The sequence below is a fragment of the Crassostrea angulata genome, chromosome 1 (genome assembly GCF_025612915.1).
Source record: "Crassostrea angulata isolate pt1a10 chromosome 1, ASM2561291v2, whole genome shotgun sequence".
NCBI classification, from domain to species: Eukaryota; Metazoa; Mollusca; class Bivalvia; order Ostreida; family Ostreidae; genus Magallana; species Magallana angulata.
In genome coordinates, this window is record NC_069111.1 from 5,964,260 (window position 1) to 5,981,141 (window position 16,882).

The window sequence follows — 16,882 nt, forward strand, 5'->3', positions numbered from 1 at the left end:
CACTGAATGATCTGGTTCCCCAATCTTCAACTGGTTCATGTACCGTAATTCCGAGTGAACTGCCAACTGCATTGCATGTGATTGTTGCATGTTTAAGTCATACTCAACCAAACAAGCGGGTAGATATATGCTGAATTTGTTTTGGACAGGAAGAAAATAGCAAAAAATACTTTTATCAGTAATCACATCTGGTACTCATTTCTGACTTTAAATCTCATTGATTATCTTACCCCCCAAAATACTGTAACAATTTCAATCATGTTTAAAAACTTGAAATAACTGGTTAATTGTAATACCTTTGAAATGAATGATAAGTAACACGGTCGACCTTTAATTAAATTTCTGAGGTGAATCGTCTTTTTTTTTTCTAGATTTCCAAGAGTCCCAGAAAGAAACTTGCAATTTCTTTAGGAATCCATATTCAGGTTGGAATAAAAAAATCAAGCTGCTACAGAGAAGATTTCCATACGCAGAACAAATAGAAGTCAGGATGGCACAAAATAGTTACAAAGATAAAGATGTGCTTCAACAATTCAATGTTACACTTATTCCTAAGAAGGAAATTATAAATGTAAATTCATTATTTCCTTATATTACAATGAATTCATTAATTGACATAACCGAACTTTATTAATGATCAGAGAATTTGTTGGATTAATACATTTACAGTCAATCCCAAGTTATTGTTTTCATTACATTTTGATGATATTCAACAAAAATAAACATACCTGTCAATAATGCACAATTGAAATCTTTTAAAGGGAAGATATCCAAGACTTCTTCATTAGGAACACAAATTAAAGGGAATTAACTTTAAGATTTCGTCATTTACACAACATCTGTTTTTAGCTGGGAAATCTTGGTGAATCAAAAATAAGATTTCTTACAGTTATTTATAATGGGAAATGTTGTCATCTCCATCCCAAAGTACTCGGGACACCTTGCAAAAAATTGTTAACATTTTCATCTGGGGTGCTTTTCATGTGTGATGCAAATTTCCTGTTGACTTTTTATTTTTGCTAAGTATTGAATCCTGAAGCAAAAGAGGGGTGTTTCAGAACGAAAAAAAAATTGCCCTATTTCATTGTAATAAATGATAGTAGGTTGGGCATGAAGGTATTTATGATTGTTGAAAATGTGATGGAATCAGAAACTTGGGACAGAGTATAGAATGTTTTGAAATTCAGATTTATTGAGTTTGTTTTGCTTTTGAATATTTGCTTTACTTTTCTTTGTTAATCTACAGGAGTATGAAAGCATAACCCCTTCACAAGAATCCATAGAAGAAGGGAATCCTGTTTTGAATATTGATTGTTGGAAAGAATCACAAGTTTTGACATTTAATCAGGAATCAGGGGATGGAATCGCACTAGACAAGGTCAGAATTTATGATATAACACCATATATAAAATTTTCTACAATGTTTTAATAGAGTTTGCACCTTTACATGTAGGAATTATTTTTCACTTTAAATGGGCAATGAACCTTCTATTATTCACATGTTTATATACAAATTAAACTATGCAATTGAAAGTGTGTTAGACTGGATTAATGTATTGTGTCCTGTCAACCATTATTGAATTCCCAGAGACTAATTTGTTAGTTTCTTTACTTGTATGCTATGGCTTTCGTTGACAAAGATGATGTATCCAACACTTGTTGTGCAGATCTTTTCTTGTGTGCTCAATACACCTGATCAATTTTGTAGGTAATAGATCTCCTTCATCCACCCAGGACTGGTAAATCCTTTTTGTCTGATTACTCTACTCCTTGGTCAAATCAGGAGGAGATTGAACAAGGTATTCAGATCAGTTACCTGTAAACTGTATGTACCTCATTCCCCCACCCCAAAAAAAAATATACTAATATTGATAAATTACTAAATCTCTTCTACCTAAAAAGACTGAAAACAATTCATAATTCATTCTTAAAGTTTTAAAGTAACAAAATTATTGGAGAACTTTCTTTCAGTACAGTTACAAGTTGTGTATAGTGTTTTTGTGTGTATTGTTGGAAACCCAAGGCCAGACTCCAAGAAACTTTCAGAATGCAGAGTTTGCTCCATTTATCTTAACATTTTGCATGTGGCATACCTCCAAAAAACTCTAGTAGATTTGCTCTCAAGGTAGGCCTTTACTCGGCACTAAATGGGCTCAATCATTAAAAGCTTAGCTTTAAATGATAAATATACATTCTAGCAATACATATACAAAAGAAAATATGCATGTTTACATGCTAGTTTGTCTGTTATCACCTCTCATACGGGTGTACCCCCTTGCGAAAATTATTGACAATTATGAAATTTGCCAGACGTCCTTTTTTCCTAAAATTAATTACCAATTTTGGGAAACTTAGAACTGAACATACAAAATAGAGTATAAACGTTTATTTAAGCCATATCTCATCAATAATTTTGCGCAAATTTTTGTAAGTAAGTATGTATTATGGACCTGATGTACACTACGGCCAACGCGGTTTGCGTATTTACCGCGAGTCCTCGTGGTATGAAATTGATCGCGGTTTAGCACAGGTAGCTCAGGTAAAACCGCGCATCCTCGCGGTACGGCCTCTCACCTTGGCCACACCGTCGCGGTACTGTGAAACCAGTCCCAGGTGAAAACTATTGTTGTTTTTTAACGCGAGTTACCTCCCCCAATATCTTCTCATACGGGAAATATGATTGAGAGATTTAATGAATATTAATTCATATTCCTTTATTTTATAAAAGGAGCTGATTGTTACAATTTATTATTATTTTAAAAAAGTGGGAGAAATAAAAAGAAGGTGTAATTATGCTAATACAGAATTTTGTATACTATTTTGTTTACTCGATGGCCTTACATATAAATTAATCTTGGCACGTTCATCGCTGACAATGCTTGTTTATCAATTAATTTGATTGATAATTATATACCCGGTTATAAACACTTCACCAAAATATCTTATTTCGCCTCGAGAAAGGGATACTAATTAGCGTTTCATTTACAATCTTTCATATTTAATTCTTACCTTTGAAACATACCTTACACTTGGTCACTTCTCTTAAATACAATTCGTTTAATGAATAACAAAATACATGTAGATATAGAATGTTTTAAAGTGCACTCGTTTATCACCGCTGCAACCCGAGTTCTATCCCCGCGATCGACATTAGTTGAATAGACATGCTGGTTGCCCGCTTGGACACGTGGGTTTTCTCCGGGCACTCCGGCTTTCTTCCACATCGATGACCTCCTCGCGTTAACATCCGTGCCAACGAAAGCTATTAATATAAGTTGTATAACTTGTTTATCAAACGTTTTTAAAAAAAAGAGGGTTCAATCAGTTTACGAAAATGCTAATGTTAAAATCGTGTGTATTTAAAAATTGACTTTCCTATCCGATCTAGCAAAAGTATGATGTTCAGTGGGTCGCCCAATATTTATGTTTGTCGTTCAAAACCCGGGATTTAAAAATATGAATGATCATTTATTCTGGGGTATCCATCACATGTAAAAATTTCGCAGTGTCAGTTGACCAACAGAGGGGGGTAAATTGCGTAACATTACGTATGTGTAGATAGAATTTTGGGGTGGGTGACCTGCAGCAATTAGTGTGACTAGGGGTCCACTAAATTGAAGTAATAGTCCGTTCTTTCAAACAGCAAAATTTTCTTGATAGAATAATTTAATTTCAAACAAATGAAAATTTGTTTTTAATTTAAATTAAAGGAACTTATTCTGCATATTCATGACACAGTATTTACAAAATACATCCATAAAATTACCTTTTAATGATATACCGTACACTCGATTGAAATACAATTAACGAACAGACTATAATCAGGGTTAATCAGGAATGGAGAGAGTAATTGAAAACACAGCTAAAGTAAATTTTATATACACATCTAGTATTTGTACTTTTTAAAATGGTAAAAATGTGATTGTTTGAATGAATGTAAGTTTTGAATCATTATGGGAATCAAATGAACAAAGATGTGTGTTTGTGTGCATAAGTACAAAAAATCTTCTTTACGCAATATGTGGTATATCATTTATTCCTCTAGCCATGTAAAAATTAAGAAAGTTTTAAATTTCAATTTTCTTAGAATTTTATATATTTTGATTTTGGAGAAAGAGAGAGAGAGAGAGAAAGAGAGAGTTGTCTCAACTTCTCACGGCACGTGGTCAGAGCACGGGTGCTGTCACAGACAGGGAGTGTTATGTAATAGTTATACACACCCGTAAACACAGGGATAACTTTTCTATAAATTGTGCTGTACTTGTCATTTTCTATATACCTGTCTGAATCAGGCATTATTTTATAGAGAGAGAGAGAGAAAGAGAGAGTTGTCTCAACTTCTCACGGCACGTGGTCAGAGCACGGGTGCTGTCACGGACAGGGAGTGTTATGTAATAGTTATACACACCCGTAAACACAGGGATAACTTTTCTATAAATTGTGCTGTACTTGTCATTTTCTATATACCTGTCTGAATCAGGCATTATTTTATCTCATGCAGTAAAGATAGAAGGCGCCTTTGATCAGGGACTTTTATATTTACGTCCCTGGTATGATTTTTCTAAAAACGCCCGTTACAAAAACGTGTGCTATTATGTGCATTTCAATCAGAATGCCGTTACGGCTATATGTACTACATACTTTAGCAGTTCACATAAAACATTAGTTATTTGAAATGATAGAGAGAGGGGGGGGGAGAGTCTCTACATTCAAAAAAATTCTTCACGGCACGTGGTCAGAGCACGGGTGCTGCCATGGTCAGGAAGTGTTATGTAATAGTTACACATCCGTAAACACAGGGATGACTGATTGTCAATGTACCTGTCTGAATTATGCATTATTTGCTCGAAGTGAGTCTCTGGTCCATATCCTCCAACCACTAATATTACCAAGTAAATCTACTCTCTTGATCTCTCAAAACCTTTGATCCCTCGAGTAAAACTGCAGTCCCAGTTATTCATAATCTGTTGTTCTTTTACTCTCGATACTCCAAGTGGCCGGAATATGCAAGCGTTACCTAAGTTTAACACCTACTTTGTCATTTAAATGGCTTAAGGCATTAGACACGGGACCCGTGTTACGGGATTTTTTTCAGGTAACACTTGTCCTGCAAGGTGATAATTGTCCATGATTGACCATACCGTTGCCAAGACTATAATTAACACCAATCGTCCTAAATGTACATATAATCGTATTTATTTAAAACGAGAGAGAGAGAGAGAGAGGCCGGAAAATATTTAATGAGTTAAATAAGAGTAAGATTGAAGGAAAACATACACGATGCGTTGATGCCTACGGTAGCGACCTTATAATAGTACATCGCGGAATATTTGTCTTTAAATCTGTGGCATATTTTCAACTCATCATATGCAAAAAATAATACTTTAAAATATTACTAATTTTCAAGTACACGTATATGCATGATTTTGTAATACATTGCTATGTTTGGGACTCTTGAACAACATAAACAAAATACATGTAGCAATAGTTTTCTCGAAGTTTTTGTTAAAAACAATTCAAAGAGAATAATGAATTTTCTTCTAATAATTATATCTAAATTCTAACAATAGTTAAAACAGCGCTTGTTTTCTCCTTCTTCTTACTATTTTATGGACTCAAACTTAAATTTATGGTGTTTATTCTATAGATTGACATCTTAGAAAAAAAATTTAGTAAAATAAATTATATGTTGACGGATTACTTTTCACGCTATAAGCTCTAAACCCAGTAGACCCTGACGAAAAAATCCGTAAAAATTACATTTTGCTACAGTTTTCTGCCTAGATCTGTCAACAATGTTAGATATCATTTAAACATTAATTAATTGACAATTGATTAAATTCGAAATATCTTCTATGTCTAAATTTAAACCGGTTTTAGTAAAAGAAAAATAAAATTTCGGGGGGGGGGGGGGGCATCAAAACAAAGAAGATATAAGCATACCTGAGACCCTGGTTAATCAGAAACTTCGTTTTCATTTTACTTTAACAGAATTGAGTTTCTCAACATTAATCATTTCTATCTCTCATAGAATACATATATTACCGTTCTAATTGCTTATTATTGCCATTGTTTACAACAGCGATGTAGAGCAAAATCAATACCGGGTATCTAGAACGCTTTGTAAAAGTCGAACCAATATTGTAAAATCCGTATTATGACGTAGTGCGATACTCGGACTACTTTAAGGTGCTCAAATCAGGCAACACTATAGTTTCTCCTTAGCTAAAAAAAAGTGCAAGTAAAAAAAGCTGGATAAGTCAACAGAGTTTTTTCTAATCCATCAATAATAGAAAGTATAAACCTGGTTTTTGTATGTTAAAAATAAAAAAAATCATGTTCTGAAAATGGTGAGATTCTCTTCACAGAAGTGAAGGAGTCATTTGAATAGGGCATTAATACCCACAAGATCGCAAAAAGTGGCAGGTCTGACCTTGGGTTTCAATCAATGCATTTGAAAGTTGTATGATCTCCTTTGTTTTACAGGAGATAGCTCACAGGAATTGGACCCCCTTGTTACCTCATTCAAACTAGAAACAATGTGTTCACCCACCCTCCAGGCTTGTCAAACAGAAGAAACAGAGATAAAAGAAATTAGTATGGCTAGAGAATCACCAAGTTATCAGACTGCTGAAACTACAGACGCGCATACAGATGAGAGCAGCTCTGCAGCTAAAGTATCGTCTAGTACCCAGGCTGGTAAACACCTACATGTAATCTTTGCATTTATTGGACTAATTTGTAGTACCGGTACATCAAGTATTGTAAATCACCTACTGTAGTCAAATTTATTTTAAAACAGAGCTCATTTTAATGACACAATCATGTCATGTGAAATCTTTAACAAAAGTGATTGTCTGAAAATAACATTTGTACAAATAATAACCATATTAGATCCAAATCTCTAAGTTTGTTTAGTTTGTATTCCTTTTAATAAGGAAATTTTCGAATTATGAAAATATTTAGCTTTTTATTATCTGTAAATAATCGATTTGTTCAATAATTTAAACAAGTTATGAGTAATATTAATCAGAAAATCCATTTAAGAAGATTAAAATACTTCCTGTTAATGAAGGTAAGGGAGTTGTCTACTCATGAGCTGATAATTTTATATTCCGGTATATTCTAGTAGAATTTAATGTTATTGCAAAGTCAGTGAATCCTTGCAGGTTGCAGTCGCATTCATTCACTGGAAATCTTTAATTAAGAGAAATTATATATTGGACAGAGAGTCAACATGACACACTCCTACCCCCCACCCCCACCCCCCCCCCCCCCCCAGTCCAACACCTTGTATTCTTGTATTAGCATCCCCCAGACAAACCCTGAACAATCAGAAGAAAACATACAATGTTTTGCAAAACCAAAATTTTCTACAGCAGAAAAATATACATGTATAGCAAGAGTTTTCATACTCCACAATCCTTGTTTTAACACAAATTGAATTTCTTTCAAAGAGTCCAGCCCCAAACTAACCAAAACTACAGTAGCAACATTTGCTCAAGATCAACTCATTCCCGTCACAGAGATCAAAGAACCAAGCCCCTCACTAGATATCAGAATGTACAGCTGCATTGAGTGTCGTAGAGGCATGGGAGCCCAAAGTCACTTCAGGTAAAATACCAATGTCAGTTATTTACACAATTTACACTTATATACAAAGTTCACAGTTATATAAAAAGTTTACAGTTGGTACCGGTATATAAATGCAAAGTTTACAGTTATATACAAAGTTGACAAGGGGTATAACCAAAAGTTTACAGTGGATATACATGTACAGAGGTTTTAGAATTGATGACTAAAGGCCACTTCTTGGTCAGAACTACATTCATTGATACTTATAAGTATTGTTTCAATAGCATAGAGTGACTTTGATAGTCACACCAGTTCAGAACAATATACAATTTGATTTATCAAATGGTTTGTTTCCGCTTTCCCAACTGACCATAGCTTTTACAGACTCAAAAATTGCTTAGTAATTTTTTAGTAAAAGATTTTTTACGGAAAATCATTTATTTCCATTTTTATCCAATTTGAAAAAAAAAAATTCCTCAAGATTTTAGTCCAAAAAATGTTTTTAGCAGTTACTCTTTTCAAATTTGTGTACTGGTAACTTTTGTTTCAAAATGGCTGTATGTTTTCATGATTTGCAGATATTGATAATGCTTTCATCGCTGGCAGAGGAAGAATCTGATATATAATATCATTGTTTGTTTTCTTTAGGCCAGCTTAATAGTCAGGAACAATAAAAAGTATTTCTTTTTTTATACCTTTCAGCAGTGTCAGTATATAATTGGCATGTATGGATACTGCTCAAAACGTACTGCAATAAAGGAAAAAAAATATTTGAAAAAAAAATTCCGACCTACCAACCCCACTTATTTTCAGCTTGAAAGGGGAAACAAACCATTACATGTATTTTTTTTAGGCCTTATCATAAAGTCTCATGTATAATAGTTTAATACATACTTTTGTCAATGGGTAACCCATTATTAGTCATGATTATTTCTGCTCAAGTCACCAATGTCCATGTATTGAATGAATAATAAGAATGGAAGGCCAGGGAGTATTATATTTGTTATATACCATAACCCAATACGTATGTACTGTAACTACATCATCCATTGTAGGACCTACAGGAAGTGTTCTCTGTGTTGCTATGCCACACGCTGCTCTACTGCCTTCACGAAACACAGGGAATTTCACACATCCCAGCGTCATAACGAAATCAGAACAAGGAGAGGGAAAGAGATAAAAGACATCAGAATCAGTGCACCAAGAGAGAGGAAGATGAAGGACTCCCTAATGTGTGTTTGTGGTTTTATCAGTCCCTATGGAGATAAAGCTGGTAAGTAAGACCCAGCACATTAAATTAGGTCAGTATCAAATGAAGTAGTGAATAGAGTAGTTAGTCTCACAGGTCAATATAGAATCCATTGATATTAGTGCTGCACATCCCATGTTTGTTTGTTTGTTTTTTGATAAATGCCATGTTGATTCATGGTCTTGGCCAAAACACGTCCAGTCAAGGTCATGATTATCATCAGCTTAGGCCATGAGCTTCTTATGCCTCTTCTTTAAAAGTTGACAGATAGACCCTTATTCCCATTTAATTTTGAATTTATTTGGAAGGCAAATAAAAAAATAGATGTGTCTTAATGCCACTAATGCCCCCTGCTGGCAGAAATTTTTTTAAATGCTATCTTTAATTTTTCATTTGTTTACACAGAAGAAGTCTTATTTTTTTTCGAAGTTCAAGGGGCATAAATCTGGCAAAAATTATCAAACCTGGACCAAATTTGAATTTAACCTGTATTTTTTTTTAAAGTGCAGTCCTGTTAATGCAATTTCAACTTTAAATACCGTATATATCTCTTCAAAAGTTAGAGAGCAGAAACTGAATTTTTTTTCTTCTTGTTTCTTTATAATTTAAAAAATCATAACTTGATCTAAAATCGTCGGATCTGGAACAAATTTCAAACTTGACCTGCATATTTCTATGACATATCTTTATATCAATATATATATGGTCACCATCTCAATCTTGTCTAGTAAATGTTGTAGAAATGGTAAAATGGATATGAATGTGAATTGTAATTGTTTTCATTGCTAATCATTGATGGGATATTTTATTGTTGACGTCAGTTATATTTTTTTTTTTACGCACAGCCAGACACCTCCTGAGGTGTACAGAAAAGTCCTGTTATTATATGACTGTAGCAGCTGAGACAGTGAAAGATGTCGCTGGTAAGTACCAGTAGTGGACAAAGCTTCTCTCATCACTAAGTCTTAAGAGGGCTGGATGATGATAGGCATTTTTAGACAATTTTTATCTTATTCTATATAATTCTTATATATAGAAGAGTTCTCTTGAATGTTATGAGAAAACATTCAAATTTAAATGTAAAAATTATTGCATATACATGTACTAGCAAATATTGATAACTAAATCTTATTGGAGCCTTAAAAAACTTTGTAAACAACAGAAAAAAACCCCATAAGTTTTAATGAGCTATAACATTCAGTCTAATTGAATAAGCAAAGCTCTCTATGTTTAAGAAGTTTAAATGGTGTGAAAATGACAATGACCATCCAAAACCTATATAAGACTAGAATACTGAAGTACCGGTAAACATTTGTATAATCATGGTATTTCGGAAATTATAGCTATGTATTGTTACATTTGGCATCATACATTATACATGTATTTACTGGTACTTGTTGTAAAGAGGGACAGGCGTCTAGTATTGAATATGAAACAGTCGTCATCAAACTTTTACATCCTTCATAATTATTCATAGAAATTTGTATACCTGTATAAAGTTGTTTTTTTCTATTAATTTAAAATGCTGTTTTATCTTCAGTTTGTGGTAAACAAGAATCAGAAGAGGACAAGCCTAGAACATTGCCTTCTGGAGAAGTACGACAGAATGAGGAAAAGGAAGAAGTGGAGGGTAATTATATGATAAAAAAGAAAAAATTCATCACTCTTCACCTGTCAAAACAAACTCACTGTAAAAATGATTGTTTAGAACAGTGTATCAAATATTCAAGCTTGAAATGAGAATTGTTATGAGAGTTTTGAATAAGAAATTCTGTGACGATGTTTTTGCATGGTGATACATGTACATGTATGTTATTTTTAAGAGCTTGCTTTGTTATATTTATTACCAGAGAAAGAACTTGATTTGAATAATACACATGAAACACAGACAACAGGAGAGTCTTCAATGACTCCAACCACTAAATGGTCGGTCAGAGAGATCAAAAGTATCAGCCAAAAAGAGGCAGAGCTTCTACCTTATTTCTTACAAAAGAGGAGTGGAAAACAGAGGCAGAGTACTAAGTTGTTTGATGATATAACAGAGTTAAACGCTGAAAATATAAAAAGCCAGCTGATGGACACCTCAGACATTGTCAGCACAGTAGACTTTGCTCCACCCACTAAACGGCTGATGCAGCTGAAGTGTAGAGGGGGTGTAAAGAGGCTGTTTACACGGCCAGGCAGAAAGAACACCATCACAGCTGCCACGAAGGTCAGTGGGTGCAAGTCAAGGGGTGGGATATTTCTGTGGTGAATCGGACCTCCCAGATTTTATTATCAAATTCTTTCTAGTGTGGCTTTTCCAATGATGTCACATGAAATTTTGATAACTGCAGCAAATACGAAATAAAAATGCTCAATCTTGGAATCAGTGCAGACACCTGACTGATTTGATTTCCTACCTTTTTTCTTCTGCCAATCACACCCCTGAAATTAAGGCCACATAAAATTAATGTCTCATCCTGATTTGCAAAAAAGAATGGGATGGGTGGGCAGATTTTATTTATTATTTTTTAAACCCATTTTTTTCACCATTCATGTTCTAGAAATGACAACTGCTTTATTCTTTTTAATTGTTAATGCTAATATGAGTACACAAATCCATTTGTAATCTTTTAATTCCATTTAATTTCTACTAAACTGTACATGCACAAAGATATTTGTATGACTGGAATCAAACATCAATCCACATGTTAAGCAGCCATTACAATGTTTTGAATTTTTGTATACCGAGCTTGATCTTTTTTCCCTGAAAAAATCTTTTTTGACACAATTTTTTTTCCTTCAAAATAAAATACATTTGGGTGTGCCATTTTCAGAAGGGTGGGCGGGATGACAATCTAAAAATTAATTTTATGTGGCCTGATCATCTTTTTAAATAAAAATGTTTTGAATTTATATGTTTTCAATTACATTGAATAAAACATAAAGCCTGTAAGATCAGCTTGACATAAAAGCAAGTTGTATTTTGAAAATTATATCAATTATCTCCCCTCAGTTATATTGAATGAAAACCATTTTCTTATCTTCTTTGTAGTTGTTTGAGAGGAATTTGATAACACTGATAGAAGAGGAAGTGGTTATTAAAGAGAACAACAATGAGGAATCATAATAATTGATGACAAGAGGGAGAAAGGTAAAGTTTATCTGTAGATTTATTGACTTATTCACATTTAATAAAAGTTTTTAGCTTAATACCAAGACAACTGTGATGTTTTCTTGCCATATATGCAATCTCATAGATTCTCTTTCGTCATCTCATACCATAACATACCAAAGTATAGCATACAAAATGATTTTAAAACAGTTTTTATTTTTAAGAATAAATGTTCACTTTGTGGTAAACTTTGGCTTCTTTTCATTTTACTTTGAATTGTTCAGAATTCTTCTGTATACGAAGGCATTTTTGTTCAAATCTCATAGCATACCATATCGTTAAGCATTTCATTTCAATATCTCATAGCATAGCATACAAATCTCATAGCATTACATTGAAATCTCTTTGCATATTAAATTTGTATATCATAGCAAAGCTTAAAGTCATAAAAGATATGCATGAAACGACTGTAATATAGAGGTAGCCTGATGCAGATCTTAATCTTGATTATCTGCATGTATTAAAGGATATTGTATAATACAATACAATATCATAACATGTCTTATGATACATTATTGTATCAAATCATATGATAATATTTAATATTCAAACAATAAAATGCTTTTTTTTTTGGTGATTCATGCGGGATATGAAGGTGGCGACATTGCAGAATTTTTTAAAAAAATTCTGCAATTAATGTTACCTTCATAACCCACATGAGTCATCAAAGAAAGCATGTTATTGTTTATATTTAAATACATCTTTCTTTTAACAAATTAACTGATCATAAAAAGAAAGTAAAATTCAATAAACTTAAAATGTTAATGTACATCAGTGTGTTATCTAAGAGAAACAGCCAAATCGTCTCTAGTGGGAAATGGAGACTGACATCATCATGATTATTTTGTGCATCCATGCATTTTCTTAGGCTGTTGTAAGTTTCAAGCAATCGATAAATGGGGCATGTAGATTTCAGTCCTGTCAGTTTCAGTCGCTGTAGGTTTCGACCAATCGATAAATGGGACATGTAGATTTTTGTCTGGCTGTTTCTATAGAGCTATGAATTAATTCAATAAAAGTTTCCGTTAGAAATAAAGGAAATCATACTTGGTAGATGTAATATATTCATTATATTGTACTCTATCATATTAAACATTATTATGCCTCCTGTCAGTTTGTCTCTATATAATCACTACTCATCTATTTTCGCATAGTATACAAAGGTTTTATATAGCATAAACATACTACAGAAATAGACATGGCAAATGTTTTCTGCGAAAATCTTACAAGCACTGACAGTGGTTCCAAACTCACGACCCTAAAATCGTTACCTCCAATGGGCCAACGCACTACGGTTAATACGCCACAGCAATCGATGATATACAAGGCGTTTTTTCTATATATAAATATTGACATCAATCAATTATATTTATTAATTTTCCCAAAATCTCCTTATTATTGACCAGATTTTTGAAGTTTCTAGTAAAGTTTTGAACAAATTGATTGTTCATTTTACAAAGAAATTGTGCATGAAAATCACAAAAACACTTTTTTAGTGACACTTGATAAAGTATGTACAAGAAAAAATTCATTAAGGTTTCATCTGCTAAACAACTTGAGTTTTTCAGTAAGGTCAATCGTGTCTCATTTCTAAGAAAATACAAACGTTTGTTGATTTTTTGTGATAGTACAGCAACTTGTTGATAAAATTATCGATAAAATCAATTTATTGATTTGAAAGAGCAAACATTTGCTTTTCCGATGATTATTTTTAGAAACTACACAACACTGAAACATCACAGCTACTTTTAGCGAGGAACATCAGTATACAACAGTCAGCATAATAAAAACAATAGTGTTCTGGCTCATGTACCATGTATCAAACCCTGACAAGTATATAGGCATAGTACATGCACAACATAACACTATTATATAAATATCATTTTTCTACATTTACAGCAACACTGTCTATGGGTTTGTCCAGGTAGGACTAATGCTGTACAGAAGAACCAGGCTCCACGTCAGCCCGACAAAGAGAGGGTAAGAGATGTGAAGAAATCTTTACTATACAAATAATGGAAAAACTTCTTGACAAAGTGAGAGGCAGAGAAGTAGAGAACTCTTCTCCATGTTTACTGACAGTACTGGACTAAGCTATATCAGTAACAGAGAGAAGGGCAAAGTGATATCGTCAGACAGTACTGCTAATGCTATAACATTGGCAAAAAGAGGAGCACAGAAATATCTTCAGAAAATTGCAGTAATGCTACATCAATGACAGAGAGAAGGGCAGAGTAATATCTCCAGACAGTTACAATATTGCTACATCGTTGACAGAGAGAGGGGCAGAGAAATATCTCCAGAAAATTGCAGTAATGCAACATCAGTGACAGAAAGAAGGGCTGAGTTATATCTTTAGTCAGTACAGGTAATGTTACACCACTTGCTGAGAAAGGGACAGAGAAATATCTCCAGACAGTACTGGCAGTGCTCATCACTGACAGAGAGAGGGACAGAGAAATATCTCCAGACAGTACTGGCAGTGCTCATCACTGACAGAGAGAGGGACAGAGAAATATCTCTAGACAGTACTGGCAGTGCTCATCACTGACAGAGAGAGGGGCAGAGTTATGTATCTCCAGACAGTAATGCTTCATCACTGACAGAGCGAGAAAGAGAGGCACAGAAATATTTGAAGACAGAACAAGTGAAAGTGCATTGACAAACAGAGAAACATGAGAAAGTCTATATCCTAAAGAGTGAGTTATTTTGAACCATTGTTTGCAATGTTTTTTTTAGATCACCTGAGCTGAATGCTCAAGTGAGCTTATCTGATCACATTTTGTCTGACGAGACTGACGTCTGTTCCGTCTGTCCGTCCTTCTGCCCGTCCATAAACTTTTCACATTTTCAACATCTTCTCAAGAACTACTAGGCCAATCTCAACCAAACTTGGCACAAATCATCCTTAGGCAAAGGGGATTCTAATTTGTGAAAATTAAGGGCCACACCCTTTTTTAAAGGGGAGATACATGTAATTAGAAATTAATGAGAAATTTTGAGAAATTTTCAAAAATCTTCTATTCAAGAACCATAAAGCCAGGAAAGCTGAAACTTGTGTGGAAGCATCCTCAGGTAGTGTAGATTCAAAGTTATGAAAATCATGACCCCCGGGGAAAGGGTAGGGCCACAATGGGGGGTCGAAGTTTTACATAGAAATATATAGAGTATATCTTCAAAAATCTTCTTCTCAGAAAATAATCAGCCAGGAAAGCTGAAAATTGTGTGGATGCATCCTCAAGTAGTATAGATTCAAAGTTGTGAAAATCATGACCCCTGGGGGTAGGGTGGGGCTCAATGGAGGGTCGAAGTTTTACATAGGAATATATAGAGTAAATCTTTAAAAATCTTCTTCTCAGAAACTATTGTATTATGACTCCATTAAGCTGATTTTATCATACCTATTGTTCCTCAGGTGAGTGATGTGGCCCATGGGCCTCTTGTTTAATAGAAGTGGAATCATAAAACATATAGTATTATTCAAGTACAAGCAGTTTTGTAAAGGTATAGGATTGTAGGCATATTTTACTGGATGTAACACTGAACTTTTTTCTGCAACAAGCCTTTTAATTTTTTGTTGTGATTTTAGTGTTATTTTCATTTTTGTAGACCACAAAGTAAAGTTTGAATAAGACAAGAGTAAACTACAATCTAGCTGGATTTGACTTGAAGATACAATACATTCTGAATTTTACTTGGAGATGCAATACTTTCTAACTGGATTTGAGATACAATGCATTCTAAATGGATTTGACTTGGAAATGTGATACATTTTTTGCTGGATTTAATTTTTGAGAGAGCGATACATTTCTACTGGATTTAATTTGGAGATACAATACATTCTGACTGGATTTAATTTGGAGATGCAATACATTCTTAATGGATTTAATTTGGAGATGTAAAACATTCTGAATGGATTTGATTTGGAGATGCAATACATTCTGAATGGATTTAATTTGGAGATGCAATACATTCTTAATGGATTTAATTTGGAGATGCAATACATTCTGAATGGATTTGATATGAAAATGCTCACTCTGTTGAGTGACAATGAAGTGTGTAAACGCACTCCCAATGGAAATTCTAGATGCAGTTCAATCTATGGTTGTGACAATATCAGGCAAAGTTTAATTCACAGATGATATATGGCATTTTTCCAGAATAAGTAACAAATAACATTTAAAAGAAGTAACTGCCACTGTCAACAGAAATAAATGTTTCAACATGCCAGTACAAAATATGCCATGTTTTACAAATATTTCTGCTGTTTCTATATTTGTATTCATCACACAGTTTATGGTTGAAAACTGCATAAATTTACATAAAATGTTGTAACCGCCCCCAGAATAATCTTTTTATTACAACTTAGCATTATAACTCCTTTTCAATATATGCATTTGAAGTTTTATTTAGATCATGTACTACATTTACCCTGAAGTTAATTGGCCATGTCAAACAAATTGGAATAATAAATCATAATTCATAAGGAAAAGGGATCACTTCACTATTTGACTTAATTCAGACATAAGCAACTTCACACCTAAATCTAGAGTGAGCAAGTAAAAATTTGTTCCTTTAAAAAAAGTCCATATTTCTAACCTCTTTGTTGTTCAGAAGGCAACTTATAAATACTTCAATTGGAATTTAATACCGAGCGCAGCGAGAGGCGGGCGAAGCCCGCCTCGCGAAGCGAGGATTAATGGTAACACGTATATATAAGAAAATCAGTGAAAAATGAAAGTTGAATCAGGGGTACTAAGGCCAAAAAATATTTCTTCCAGCCCTGGGCGCCGCCATCTTGGCAGCCATTTTGTCTTTAAAAAGTTAGTTCGATCATTGATTGATCAGTACTTATCGATGTTTGTTGCCCCTAAACTCGATTTAATAAGTTCCAGTGTTTC

At 33.7% G+C, this 16,882-nt stretch overlaps 1 protein-coding gene across 3 annotated transcripts; it reads left to right on the top strand.

The window, feature by feature from the left end:
* Positions 1 to 10: 10 nt before the first annotated feature.
* LOC128175051 (uncharacterized) lies at positions 11 to 16,625 on the top strand. Of its 3 annotated transcripts, none has more exons than XM_052840454.1 (13): positions 11 to 119; positions 372 to 571; positions 1,247 to 1,378; positions 1,709 to 1,799; positions 6,487 to 6,699; positions 7,527 to 7,614; positions 8,631 to 8,848; positions 9,670 to 9,747; positions 10,365 to 10,454; positions 10,675 to 11,036; positions 11,862 to 11,960; positions 13,881 to 14,680; positions 15,591 to 16,625. In XM_052840454.1, the coding sequence occupies exons 1-11, from the start codon at positions 89 to 91 to the stop codon at positions 11,934 to 11,936; spliced, it is 1,578 nt and encodes a 525-aa protein (XP_052696414.1). In that variant the 5' UTR covers positions 11 to 88; the 3' UTR covers positions 11,937 to 11,960; positions 13,881 to 14,680; positions 15,591 to 16,625. The 3 variants fall into 3 exon arrangements, with proteins under 3 accessions (XP_052696414.1, XP_052696404.1, XP_052696424.1); XM_052840444.1 differs by having other exon boundaries at positions 13 to 119; positions 7,458 to 7,614; XM_052840464.1 differs by having other exon boundaries at positions 33 to 191; positions 7,458 to 7,614.
* The last annotated feature ends 257 nt before the right edge of the window (positions 16,626 to 16,882 follow it).

What these genes read in the sequence shown, in the direction of transcription:
- LOC128175051 (XM_052840444.1), top strand. Translation starts at nt 89, where the DNA reads ATGTTTAAGTCATACTCAACCAAACAAGCGG. An exon ending in ATACTCAACCAAACAAGCGG is followed by an intron (nt 120 to 371) that starts GTAGATATATGC and finishes TTTTTTTTCTAG; the next exon opens with ATTTCCAAGAGTCCCAGAAA. An exon ending in GGAAAAGGAAGAAGTGGAGG is followed by an intron (nt 10,455 to 10,674) that starts GTAATTATATGA and finishes ATTTATTACCAG; the next exon opens with AGAAAGAACTTGATTTGAAT.